The sequence below is a fragment of the Corvus brachyrhynchos genome, unplaced genomic scaffold, assembly GCF_000691975.1.
Source record: "Corvus brachyrhynchos isolate BGI_N302 unplaced genomic scaffold, ASM69197v1 scaffold281, whole genome shotgun sequence".
Taxonomy (NCBI): Eukaryota; Metazoa; Chordata; class Aves; order Passeriformes; family Corvidae; genus Corvus; species Corvus brachyrhynchos.
The window spans coordinates 3,481,264-3,495,463 of NW_008236509.1; the positions used below are offsets into that span (position 1 = coordinate 3,481,264).

The window sequence follows — 14,200 nt, forward strand, 5'->3', positions numbered from 1 at the left end:
ATAATTTGAATAACCTTACCCAGAAATAAAAGGTCTGTTTTGTCAGATCATATTTGTACAGACAGGTTTTTAAACCAGTAACTATACACAACATGAATAAATTTACGATTTGGAAAAAAATTAAAAGATTTCTTCTATGACAGATGATTTTGCTTTTTCATTCTTTCTCAGGCTCTGTGTAATCCAAATGCTCCAAGCGGGTGTAAGTTTTGGTAATGGTCAACAGAGTAACAGGTACTTTGTCTGATGTTTGACCAGCACTACTGGTCTAATAATACCGTAATGTTCTAAAAACCAGTAATTTCTGTTTCAAATCCCTCTTGAATTTTTATCTCCTATACATCCAATGTTGCCCTGGTTCACCTCAAAGAAAGAGTTTTGATGAAACAAAGATCACAAAATGCTTCACGAAACCAAAATGCTTTGGTTAGGAGAAAGCAGCAGCCCCGCATCCACAAACAAGGAAGTCTAGGGAAAAAAATAATCTCTGCCTATACATGCTTGGCTAAAAGTCTCCTGACACAAATAAAAGGATCCTCCCCAACATATGGAGGAGCTGCTATGCCCTTCCGGGGATGGTCTGTAGCTATGTTCACCTCAGGCACGCCAAGGAGAGGTGAATTGTCAAATGCAATTTCAATCATTGGGTGGTTTGGTTGAGGCAGATTAGTTGTACGCAATCATGATAGATAGTTTATCCCAGCCCCAAACTGCCGCTTGGGAAATCTTGCACGCAAACGAACAGAAACTCAGTCATTATTAGTGTCAAGAAGGTACACAGAGGCAAAATTTGGTTGGCAGCCAGGCAAGATGAATCAAGGCGAAAAAGTGACCAATTGCATGTTCAAAATGGAAACTGATAGGCATGTTGTAGTTTGGAAGGATTTTAAACACCAGAAAAAGTCATACATTATTAATTATTCAGAGATAAATATTTAAAAAGTCTTGCTCTATGGAGAAATACAATTTTTAAGTCAATGTAAATTACATGTATAGTGTCCTAATTTTAGGCTTCTTTATCCCAGAAGCTTCACTATGACAGTTCAGAGCATTTCTTATTATATAACTTCAAATACTCCCATTCAGAAAGAATACTGCAAATTAGAAAATTATCTACCAAATAAACATTTTAAAAACAAGTAAAAGGTGTATTAGTTTTGCAGAATTACTTGTAAGCAAAGCAACCACTTGTGCCCCTCACAGTGGAGTATAATGCTCATATTTATCACCTTTACTTTTCCAAAGGTACCTAAATATTTAATGAACTAAACAGTGGAATCCACCTGTGTGAGCAATCACAATCCTTGGTTCTCTAAATAAATAGCAAAAAATTGCTAAAAGAGAATGTCCTCAAGTTTCATTGCCTGAAGTGATACGCTCTGACAAATCTAACAGCTCTTTCTGTGTCATTCCTAATGCACTTGTCACTCAGTATTATCCATTCTCATTAATGACAATGGGAAAGTTTATCTTGGGAACACGTTTTAAATCATCCACTCTTTACAATAGGACCATGAAATCTCTTACAAAACATGAGGCGGGAACTACTCTGACAACAAAACCCCTTCCTGGCAGCTTTACTCTTAATTCCTGTTCAAGGAATAATGTGTTTATCATACAACCATACGGAACAATATATTAGATGAAACTTGAAACAAGAATAGCTGGTTTGATTTTTCAAGATAGAAAGTGATTTAACAATATTTTTTTATGTTGGGAACATTAAATCTTTTACAAATGTAATTTTGTATGGAACCATACTTCCTCTTTTAAAAAAAAAGTTATAAACTGCTCATAACATAGTTTGAATACTAATAATGTCATAGAAACAGTGATACTGCTCACAATAAAAACAATCACTAAGGGATTATGCCTGGCTTTGTACAAATTCTACTTCATTTATAGATATTTTTACCAGAAGTCTAGACTGTATGCATAAAAATACTCCAGTTATGCATAATTTTCAGTAGTAAATACTCTGTTTTGATTATGACTTCTGCAAACTGATATCCTCCCCCTGTATGTGCTATGCATTTGCAACAGATGCATTGAACTATTTACTTTACTTTGGATGCTCTTAATGTAAAAACTACAATATTCATTGCTTCCCTTTTCATCTTCTCATTTGTAACACCACCACCACCCTTCCATAAAAGCAGCAGTTAACATAAGTTACTTTCAAACGCATCTGACCGCAATAAGTGCCGGTTTTTTGGATCAATTTGTAAAGTAACAACACAATTTCAGGATGAAAACCTGAGAAACAAAAAATAACAAAAATCAAAGAAGCTGCTAGAAAGTATTCCAGTTATTCCTATTTGTGTGAGCACAGACAACTGCACTGAATGTGCAGGACAATATTGTCCTAAAGGATGCAAATACACACCAGGGTGTGGACGAACAAAAAAGGAGAAGCAGAAGTAGAAAAGACCATGGCACAAATAGAATTTTAGTTCAGACAGAGGAAAAAGTGCTTCTTAGATAGAGATTATAGGTAATCCACTGATAAAATCCTTTCACTGTAACATTTCTACCTTAGAGCCTTTTTACTGTACTGACACAGTAAAAAGTCTCCTTTGTAGGTTTAGGGACATTTCGGTAACCTGAATCTAATTTTCACGGCTTTTTCAAAGTCATAATGCCCTTTTCAGATCAATAAAAAATCAACACAGATGCACCTTCCACCTCAAAACTGTCTTTTCCGTAACTGTGGCCTTGAAGGTTCCTAAAGTACCCCATGTTTTTGTAGGACAGGCAGAACACAAAAAAGCCAGTTCTTTCCTTGTTTCCACAGGTTTTCAAAAACCATAACATAATAAGCCTGAAATTTTCAGGCTGTTGCTGAGGATTTTAGCAGGCAATAGTGACTTGTCTTCTTATTCTGCAAAAACTCACTTTATTAATAGAAAAATTAGAAATAATGTGGCTTCCCATTTAACTAATGAGAAATGAAATATCTCACCAGTAATATCAAAATATTAGGTAAAAGAAACCTAAAAAGAATAAAACTTAAACAGGGCAGTAATAAAACAAATATATTTCAATACAGGGCTATTTAAAAGTAGGTACTTTAATGATACAAATACAAAAATTAACATAATACATTTAAAGATTATATTAATTTAAGAAATGCCTCTTTAAACAACATACGAATTCCATTTAATTATAGAGCTCTTCAAAGCATCAGAAATCTCCTTTTAGTTACTTACTGAAATATCTGCACACATTCAATATTTATGCTGCCTTTCTCTCTATCCATTTTTAAACAGAATTAAAGGAGTAGCTAAAACTCTGCCAATAAAATGACAGGAAGGCTATTTTTAGTCTAGATGATGTAGACCAAGCATAAACAGCCCATGGCTATGCTACTATTGAGGATCAGATCTAAATACAAATACTAGATTTCCTTCTTATTAGTTCTTTTTTTTTTTTTTTTAACAGCAATAAGAATTAGAAATTACATACTGGGTTGTATCTCTTAATAAATACTCATCCTAGAAGGAGAACCATTTTCCCCTTCATTATAGCAAAAAAAATAAGCTGATGCAACTCCTGCCACACCACTTTCTGGTAGAAAAAGGTTTGTGAAAGCACATTTGAGGCAGTACAGGAAACCTGTAACCTGCCCAGAATTACAAAGCTTTGCACCAAAAGGTGAGAAGTGTTTATGGTGCTGCTTTCAGGGGCTTTAGATTGCAGACCAGAGACACATCTATCTCCAGAGACTATAGTGTTTATTGATTAAGCAATACATTATTAAGTCTTGAATAAATCAATGAGAGAAGAGATGAAACCAATGGATAACTGCACATAATAGAGAGCCCGAAAGAAAACGCTGCTCAGTTGTAACATCTGGCACCTCCAGTGGCCGGGGATGTGCTTATTCTATTAACATCACACACTGTACCCAGATGGGTACAAGCTGGGGCTACACCTACAGGCAGACTTGCCTTGGTCAGCTCTTGTTCATCTACTTGTGTGTTGGCTCATAAATAAAAGCAGCTAAGGGTGAATGTCCAAAACCTGAGCTACCCTGGACCAGTGCAATCCTTGACTGAAAACAAACACCCACAGACCCCAAGTGTATCTGCAAACTGCACAGTTCCTCCCTGCTCCAGCTGCAAAGTCTGGAGCCAGCCCAGCTGAGGCAGGTCACTGAACAGCTCCTCACCAATCATGGGAAATGTTTTGCTCACAAACACACCAATATTCAAATGCCCAGCAGATACTGTGGGTGTATCACAGAGACTTCAGAAATCCCCTCAAGAAATCCCCTCAGCTACCATGGCCAAATCCTCCACCTCAAACGTTCGCATGTGGGTCACACAAAGCCTGTCTTTCCCAGAAAAAGTCCGTGTACAGTGCCTTAGCAAAGATTACTAAAGATCTTCAAACTTTAACTATTGAGCAGCAAGGTTATTTTGAGAATAGCAAGCGATGTTTTAGATGCAAGATGAAGTGGATTTCTCCCGTGTAGCAATGCTCACATCCTCCCACTTAGAAGTAGTAAACTGGTTGGTTTTCTTTATTTTCTGCTTTTACTTTTCAACAAGACTTAAGCAGACACTACTCAAAGATTACTGGTTTAATATGAGAAAAAAACCTAAGTCCATTTAGCAACTGTTTTGTAAACCTGAACTTACGAACATCAGGGTGAATTCTTGAGTAATTTGTGCTACAACGAACTTCAAACAGGAAAAAAGTAGATGAAGAGTCCGTAGACCGTATTTCCATAAGCTTAAAAATACAGTTTTTTCAAACCTTAAATACCTGAAATGAGGCATTTAAAGTGAACCATTTCCAGCAAGTGCTACCAGCTGTTTTCAGTCAAGCAGCCTATGACCGGTATAAGTTGGCACCCAAATTCCCTTTATTTATTTATGTATTTATGGACATCAATAACAAGCTTTAATTATTGTACACTATACAATTATTGCTTACTTTCTTCAGAAGGAAGGAGGAAGCAGAACTGCTAATTGGTAATAGCGCTCATTCTGAAAGGGGCTAATATGGTGTCAGGGTTAAGCAGGCCAGAAACACCACTTTAACTGCAATAATAATAATATATTATAATAATGATTTTCTTCTAGGAGACAGTTTCACTTGATATTTCAAAAGCTATTGGTTTTCCACATCCAATAAGAAACTTTAAATTACATTATCTGTATGTGTAATACAGAATCCTTTGAGAACCATATGAAATATAATGAAGAAAAATCAAACTAAAAAAAAAATCAAAACCACACAACTAAAACAACTGTGACAAAGAGAGCAGTAAAGACAGCATGACCAAAACCTAACTTTACTTACACCTTAGGCACTGTGGTCCTCACCCATTTTCCTTACGATAATCTACTTTTTGCACAATTCTCTTGGCCAGAAATAAAAGAATAAAATGTACTCTGGAATTTAGTTGCAAATAATACCCCATAATTTAGCCAAAGCAAAAGTAGTATTTGCACAATGATTATGGAATATTTTTTCTTCAGCTACAGTACTTTGCAGTGTATGTATATTTTTTTCCTCCTGTCCCCTTTTGGCACTTTCATTAAGTCCTTCAGACTAAGAATAATAAGACTAGTTTGCTCTCAATGAAAATAATTTAAAAACCCAAGTTCCTATATGTTAACAGTTCAATAAAGGGTAATATTTTTTGTGAAACAGTAAAATAAATAGATCAGAAAAATGGTATGGAACAATTTCTGTACAGGTGAAAAATTTAAAGAAACTATAAATTTGTGGTTTCCTTATAGATTTATGTTCATCCAAAACCATTAATATTTTCAAAAGACTGGAAATGTTAACACTTAATCTTGAATTTCCAAAGTTACAATAAAACATTTGAAATTTGTTTATTACTAGTCATGGCAAATGTTTGGCAGCATTGTTCTGTTTACCTACAAAATGCCATTTTAACTCTTTACAAGTATTAGATGGGGCTATCTTCCAGTTTCCCAGTTCAGGGAGTACTTTGAATCACTTCCTACCTGAAGATCAATAACCAAAACCATAACAAACAGTACTGAGACAAGGAGACCCAGATGGAAGCACATCTTGCACACGGACACGTGAAATCCTCCTACTCTCACTCCTTTCACTAAGAGCCCTCAACTTCAGTGAGTGTCAGTAAGGTTTGGGTACAATGTAGACCTGTGGGTGAGAAAATCTGACTTCCTCTCAGCTTTCCTTTTTATTTTCCTGCACTTACAGGGATACAGAAAAACAGAGATCTGTTTTACCATGTTTTACCATGGCCTGATAGAATTTGTTATTCTTTGTAAAATGAGAACTTTATACAACTATAAAATATCCTAAATTTATTAACACTTGTGATACTAAAAGTCCTGCTGAGAACTACAAGAAATACGGGGCTTAACTCTTTTTGCTTCTTAAAGACTCATCATCAATATCTTTCTAACTCATGCCCACAGACCTTTGTCTAAAAAATACTACTGCTTCAGTGAATAATATAATCCTTGTAGAGAAAGAGTTTTTTAATCTTTATCAACCAACATTTTTACAAAAGATGTCCTTATTCTACCTGTCTTCTAATAGTTAGAAAGTGGGAATATGTCAACTACTTTACTTGTCTGGCAAATACAGGAAAAGTTGACCAATTTACTTACAGACTGAACAGGCCAAACCCTTTCATGCTGCAACACTGACCCTTAGCACAGATCCTGAGAATGAGCAGCCCATTACAATATGCACAAGTGACCTTTCATGGCATTAATGACTTTGTGGTGCATGTTCTTCCATTGCAACAACACACAGCATAAATGTTTCTAAACACCAGAATTATTTGTTTAAGTTCTGTTGAAAGAGTTCTGTTTACTAACAAGAAACTGCAGAGGGACTGTATTACAAGGGTTAAAGTTTTAAAAAATTGAATAGAACTCTCATTCAATTCAATTCAATTCAATTCCAATACAACAGTGTAACATTACCCTGTTATACAACCCATAAAACAAAACTAATTCTTAAATAAATTTCAGGATATTACAAATCTTCCTTCCCATGAAACCTAAGAGTTAACAGTATCTTCCTATATTTGCCTACAGACAAAAAATTAATAATTTAATTTACATTATACAGTAGTACACAATAAGAAGGTGATATTTTCAAATTAAACTCTTCCACATGTGCACAAGATACGTGTCCCGAAATTCCATATACTGTCTAAAATTGATCACTTGATTTCAGTCCAGTGTACCATTAAGATTCAGAGGGTTTTTCTTTTCAAATAGGAGTACTCAAAGTATTGTTTCACCTCAAGTTATTATAATTTAAAAATACTCTCCCAAAACTTTAGCTAAATTGTACTGTCACAATTTTAAACACGTATATTTATTCAAAATTGTTTGAAAGAATGTAATACATTTTTGACAGGCAGTCTTTTACAATATTGAAATCAAATCCTTGATTTCATCAAACCCTTCATATTCTGTGCCTTATTCCTGGAAGGCTCATGCCAAAATGATTTAGTTTGATTTTCTTTAACAATGGTAGGTTGGCTTGACAGCATCTGACAAAACAATTCAGTGAAGTACACCATACCAGGTAAAGAGAACCTGAACTGGCTACTAGATGAAATAATGTAAAATGGAGCTTGGTATTATGACAGAATTAGTTCTGCAGGAGAATCTTTTTTGCAGTATTATTAATTTCAGATTAAGAAAATGTTAATAATATAATTATTAGTATTATAATTATTGTCTTTTGAACTAGTTTTAAATAATGCAGTGGTAATGTCTTTATTAATATCATAGGGAAAATGGACAGGAGAAATCAATGCATAGTTGGTTTTACTGGTATAAATTTCAGCTGAATTTTGTTCCAGTGTTTTACCTCTCTCAGTTGGAAAGTTTAGTTTTATATGAAGAATTCCCTGCTTGGAGTCCCCCAGCTTGAGTGGAACATCCAGTACCAGAGTTTGCCAGGTATGATGCATCTGAGGAGAAAGAGGTTTTCCATGCAAGCCCCAGGGGTAATTGTGTTCTCAAACACATGGGGATGAGAAAATTGAAGAAATGCACTTTCTGTAACACTTCAGAGAAGTTCTGTCTCGTCTCTGAACCAGGTATACCTGTGAAGTTTCATCCATGCTCCAGGCCCTGGGCAGCCAGGCAGTCACAAGTGCTGGCTTGGTAAAAGAAGGTTCCATTTTGAGGTTGTAAAGCTCTAACAGAGGGTCAAGTCTTGTAAGGGCACCAGTGCACAATCTCAAAATACAGAGTTGTTTTGTCTATATATGAAAATATATAGATCAGCATTGCAACATGCATCTTGTAGCATATATTAGCTTATTTTCTTATTTTACTGAATGAGTGCTATAGAACTATCTCTTTACCTAAATTTATAATAAACCAGTGTTTTGCCTTTTGCCAGCTCCCAGGCTCACTGATTCTTTTTGTTAACAGTGGCCCAAAATAGTTCACTAATTCAAATGCATTTATTTACAAATTTACTCAACTTTAGAAACATCTGAGAATATAATCAAGATTAGGGTCAGCCATAATGAAGACTGCCTCGAATTCTCTTGGAAAAACCTAAAAGAAGTGATGCTCTTATTGCCACTTTCTAATTCTCACTTCAGTATAGAGGTTGGTATGGAATGGATGTGTATTTTAAATATATACTGATCCCATATGTGCTGGTGACAGGGTTGACTTGTTCCTCCAGAAGAAACAGCCTAAGACACAGTTTCTATACCTGTTCCTGACGAATAATTACTTAGGAAATGTTTGAAGGAGCCCATTTCTGGCACTCAGTGATGCTGCCATCTCCTGAGCCCCTTAGGACCAAACCTGTGCTATGTGGATACCACACTGAAGCACTGCAGCCATCAGCTCTGACTTCGTCTCACCCACCTGTTTTGGTAAGTAATCCCTAACAGCGGCCTCTTGCACTTCCCTTTTGCAAATAAGAAGTTTACCACAGTGTAGTCTGTCTAACATAAGCAAAGAAAAGAGAGAGACTGAAAGGAAGACAAAGAAAGTCAGAAATATAGAGACTTCAGATGGAAGCTACCTAAGCCATATTTCCTGTTTTAAATGGCCTACATCACCATCTTAGAGTTTTAGTCATCTTCCAATACCAACACTGGACACATAACAGACATGAATATCTGGAGTTGCAATTATTTCTTATTTTGGCAATCATTAGTTTTCTCACAGTCTTTTACTGCTAGATGAAGACAGGATATTTTTTGAATGCCTTTGGAATCATATGTTTATTTTTAATTCTATACAGACTCAGTTGCTGGTTTTTGTGGTTGTATTTCCTTCCAAAGACATAACCTTTTACTCTGGCAATTACCATGGGGAAAATGCAGTATAGAATGCTCCACAGTACCATACTGCATCTGCCTGGCACTGAGAAACCAGCCCCTTTCCTGACACAGGACTCCTCTAATTTCTTCCCCTCCTGTTAGGAAACACCTCTCAGAAAAGAAACTCCTAAACTTGTACTTTAAGCTCTGGAAACTTGTTTTTTACTGTGTGGTAATTCTTTATATTGTATATGACACTTGGCTTCAAACTGAGCTGGCTTCTAAAGAATTTTATCGTGGGCTGCACAGGTGTTGTAGCCATTAGAAAAAAATATTGGCTGCTGTGACTTGTATATTGACAAAAAAAAAGTATTTGCACAACAACTATTTATTAGGCAAACTATAATAAAAAAACTTGTAGGAAAAAGCTTAGTCTCTATACTTCTAATAATTGACTGTTACTTGAAGACTTACAAATTAAGCGAAACTAGGGAATTAAAAAAAACACCCTCACAAACTTTCCTATTTGCAAGCGTTTATCTAAGTGTATCAGGAGTTTTAACTTTAAATAGATGATTTCAGAGGTTTGTGTTGTCCAGACAATAACAAAGGGAGTTAATCAAATATGAATCTTCTCCAACTGTCTTGTCAAACCAGGTAATGATGTCCTGCCAGCCAAACTCAGAGGGAACATGTGAAACAAATACAAAAGTAAACAGGCCCTAAGCTGCCCAAGGGAAAGTCAGCAAGATGGCAATTTCAATCATTTGGAATAATACTAAAGCAGCCTTAGGCTTTTCTCAGAATGGAAACATGTCACTGTTACTGCAATATTTGAACAAATCAGACTGCAAAAGAAAGGAACACTTATGTAATCACAGCCATAGAACAGTGCTTTACTTGATGGTGAGGTGGAAAATAATTAAGGGAAAATGCCCTTTTGGCAAGTAATTTTAAATGTACCTAAATAAGAAAGATAAACAATGTTTCCATAGAATTTGGAGCAGTGATAAAACCAAATTTAACCACAGATTCCTTAGGTCTTGACACAGGAGGCTTTGGAACAACCAAGATAAAGTTCTATCAAAGAAAACTATGAACATAATGTTCCTACAAAATTTATCAAATGTTGATAAAAGTTACATTCAGAGCTACAACGAAAGCAAAAAGCACTTCAAGAACAATTCTGCTGAACAGTCGCACTAAGATGAACGGGTTGTCATATCATTTAACTGAGAAATCAAAAAATATTTCAAATATTTGGGGAACTTACCTAATCAGTAAACTTTCAGTATGTGTCTAGTCATGTAGCCATCTTTTAGTCAATCATCAGAAAATCAAAGGGAAATTGGCATGACTCAACCCAAACTTTAATACCGCATGATTGTGTCGTGTAAGCTTGTTTTGTGCGAGGGCTGCTGTGGTTTTAGCAGAGAGATTAACGACCGGACCTAAGCTGGCCTCCAAACCTTGCCCTGCTGATGCCTCAAGCCCTTTGAAGTCTGACCATCATACCTGGCAAAACAACAGTGGGAACTAGGCTGGTGTCAGATCTAATCAAGATCCTGCCTCAGCATAGCTAACTATGGGGTACACTAATTGGCCCAATTGCGGATTATACCTTTTGCTACAGATTCAAGACAATAATTTAGTCAAATGATGGTTTTTATCTCCTCCTAATTAAGATTCCAAAGTGGGAAGAAATAGGATTAGACAGGCTAACTTCAAAATTGTGTCCTTTAAAGTGGTATGCACATAAGATAGATCTCTGATAATACTGCATATAAGAGTATATTGCTAGTAACTAAAGTGTGAAGATTTGGGAAAGCTTGATAAAGCTACTGCACCTTTTAGGATAAACATATAAGTTTTCCTGGAAAGGCTCTGCTTCATAATTTATAAATGGACAATGAGCAGTCATAAATATTCATTAAAAAACCATCTTCATCCTGAATTAAAAAAAAAATCTCTTTAGAAAACATTTCAGTCAATCTTATTTTGACAAGAAAACACAAGGAAAACTGAAACAGTTAGACGATTCTGAAGGCTATAAAGAGGTGGAGTCCCTCCCACAAAACTGCAATCTAATAAAGAGGATTTGACATTCAAGGTTTTTCACCTGTGAGGGCCAAACTAGAAAGAGTTATTTAACTGGTGAGCAATCCAGAGATGAGAAAATCCATGTCCCATGCTCGTTTTAAACTGTAAAAAAAGAAAGGTCTAGTGATTAAAACCCTTTTTGAAGAAATTTTGCCAAAATTCACAGGTTCTGTGTTTCTAGATTTTCTTATGTAATTTGATTTTAAAGATGCATTTCAAATAGATGTCAGTATTTTTGTCCTAAATTGTGTATATAAGTATGCAGAATCTTTGCAAGACCTGTAAGGTACTCAATGTACATTTTCATTTCATACTTAAACTACATACTGAAGAAGTCCTAAACTTAGTTGTACTCTGTATAAAGCATACTGTTGCTTGTAATGCACACTGTAGTGCTGCCTTATGCTTCTACCCCCAGAACCAGTGCTGACTGACTGCTGATGCATCACATCCTAACTGTAGAAACTAGAAACCCATTTTAGAAGACCTTATTCACATCCTCTCATAATTCGGTTCTCCCTTGCTCCCGTTTTCTCATTGCCCTTACTGCTCTAGTCAGCCTAGCTGAAGTCTGCTTTCCCTAACAGTATGAGGAAGAAAAACATATGTATTATAGATTAGTGAAACGTGTACAGGAAGATCACAGTAGGACAGTGATCTAACATGTTCAAAAAGGGATAGTTTGTGTCAGTTCAGCTTACAGAAAGCATATCTCTAACAAAACCTGAAGTTATCCAAAGGGGGCTGCACCCGAGCAACGAAGGGAGAAATTATACAAGTGGGTCATCTATGCATGTCTAGGGCAACAGGTTGTTTCAAGAGTTCTACTTCTCTCCTGTTTCCAGTGCCCCATGGCTAATTCAATTCTTTTTACAGAGCCTCCTGCTAAGGGTTTTCTTTCCTTCCAAGTTACATTACAGATTAGAATCTCCAATTCGTCCAACAGAAAAAATTGTATTCTGAGACAGGATTCATAGTGATGAGAAACCCCTCAAATATCCTAATTCATAGCTACAATAAATGAGAATTTACTGCGCTGTGAAATGAGGGTGCATGCCTCTCTGCACCTCTGAAAACAGTGAGAACATTTGTATTTTAAAACCAAACACAGACTATTAAGGGTTTTGTTTCTACTGTACTGCCCAACAGCAGTTGTTAAAATGCTTTAATACCTCACAATGCCTTGTTTCACTAACTGCATTCTTGGGAAAGTGACAAACATTATAAAGGAATTGTCTTTGGGAAAAAAGCCCTCCTTCATGTATTTGCCTTTAAGTGGCTTCTGAAGAGGATACCTCTACTTGAGAAACTTCTAGCACTCACGCAGAGATGACCTGCATGAAGAACTGGCTGTCTGATTAACTATTAACTACTCTCAATAGGATTAGATAATTAAAGACATTGATGACCATTAATTAGGAGGAGGGCACCTTAATTTGTCACTTGATAGGGCCCTTTCAATGATTTATAGGTTAGGGCTACTTGCAATTGTGAAGGGGAGGGGGCAGTGAAGAGAGAGAACCCTTAAGTTACCTTATCAAGTGGCCAGCTAAAAAGGGCAGAGGGTCAAATAAGGGCCAAAGTGGTCACTTAAGGGTGAAGTCCCAAACACCAAAGCAGTGCCAAGCCACATTGACCAGCATTTGGTGATGGAGTAAAAAATATGCTAATTTATTGGTGGCAATTCTCTCTTTTTATGGTTTCAAGCAGTTAAGACAAGTGGTCTGCTTAAGAGCTTTTCATTTGAAAAGAGATTAAACAAAATGGTTTGTCAGGGATGCTTGGCTGTTTTATGTCTTTGTTAAAAAAAATTTGCCCAGACTGTACCGATGACTATCACATCACCCTGAAAGCCATCTTCCATCTCTAAGCATTACTTGGTTAATAAATACATCAGCTCTAATTGCTTAATAGTGCTATGTTCATTTGCTCTTTAGCAAGATTAAAATGAAATACATCTTTTGTATTACTGCCTTCTATCAGGACTGTCTGCATAAAGGTCACAGAAAAAAGTTTAAATTTAGTAGGAAATTTACTTAAGGACATTAGTGTAAATGATACTGTGTTTAAAATGACATAAAAGAGTGAAAGGTGATTCCAGTAATGCAAAGAAAATGGTTTCTGAATACTGATAAGGACACTTATCCCCCATACCACACACAATTTTAGGCAACATTATACATTAAAATCCCTCTACTGGAGTAATAACATGTAGCTACTTTCCCACCCACTAACACAAGTAAGAGCAAGTCATTAACATTTAATTAAATATGCTCCTGACATCCTTAGAAACATGTCATGCTTTGTTATTGAAGGTTGTGGCCTACTTTCTATGTACATTTTAAACCAAAATAAAGTATTTATAGCAGACTGATTTAGTGCAGCAAATGAGACATTTTTAATTAGAAGGCATATTACAGTATTTTATAAAACTGTTCTGAACAGCAAAACCAGAGTGAAATGAATTTACAACATCTGATGCATATTTTATGTATTTCACAAAACGAAACATAAGAGATGGGATTAGCTCCACCTTTTGGGTTCTAAATAGTGAAACAATGTTTCTCTTACCTCGATGGTGAACAGCTTCCTTTTTAATCTAAAAGCAAGGTCCTTCGTGTCTGACACATCACAGATCAAGCTATTAAGCCGAGGAATCTGATGTACATGAACCAAACCTTGTGGAAAGGAAGAGTAAAAGAGGGAAAAAAATTAAGAAAACGCTGTCATCCAGATGCATAAATTAGAGTCTTACAGCAGAATTCTGTATATTTACACACACTCATCCTCCCCTTTTTAAACTGGAGCTTACTACCAGGAGCAATGAAG

General features: G+C 36.0%; 1 protein-coding gene across 5 annotated transcripts in view; it reads right to left on the reverse strand.

The window, feature by feature from the left end:
- ELP4 (elongator acetyltransferase complex subunit 4) overlaps positions 1–14,200 on the reverse strand; it is a 136,426-nt gene that overhangs the window by 61,397 nt on the left and 60,829 nt on the right. For 3 of the 5 annotated variants that reach the window (XM_017726371.1, XM_017726367.1, XM_017726368.1), the window contains one exon: positions 13,943–14,049. In XM_017726371.1, the coding sequence (XP_017581860.1) occupies positions 13,943–14,049 (107 nt within the window). Of the gene's footprint in view, positions 1–11,145; positions 11,221–11,390; positions 11,474–13,942; positions 14,050–14,200 lie in introns of those variants that run through there. The other 2 variants (XM_017726370.1, XM_017726369.1) reach the window with 2 other exon arrangements.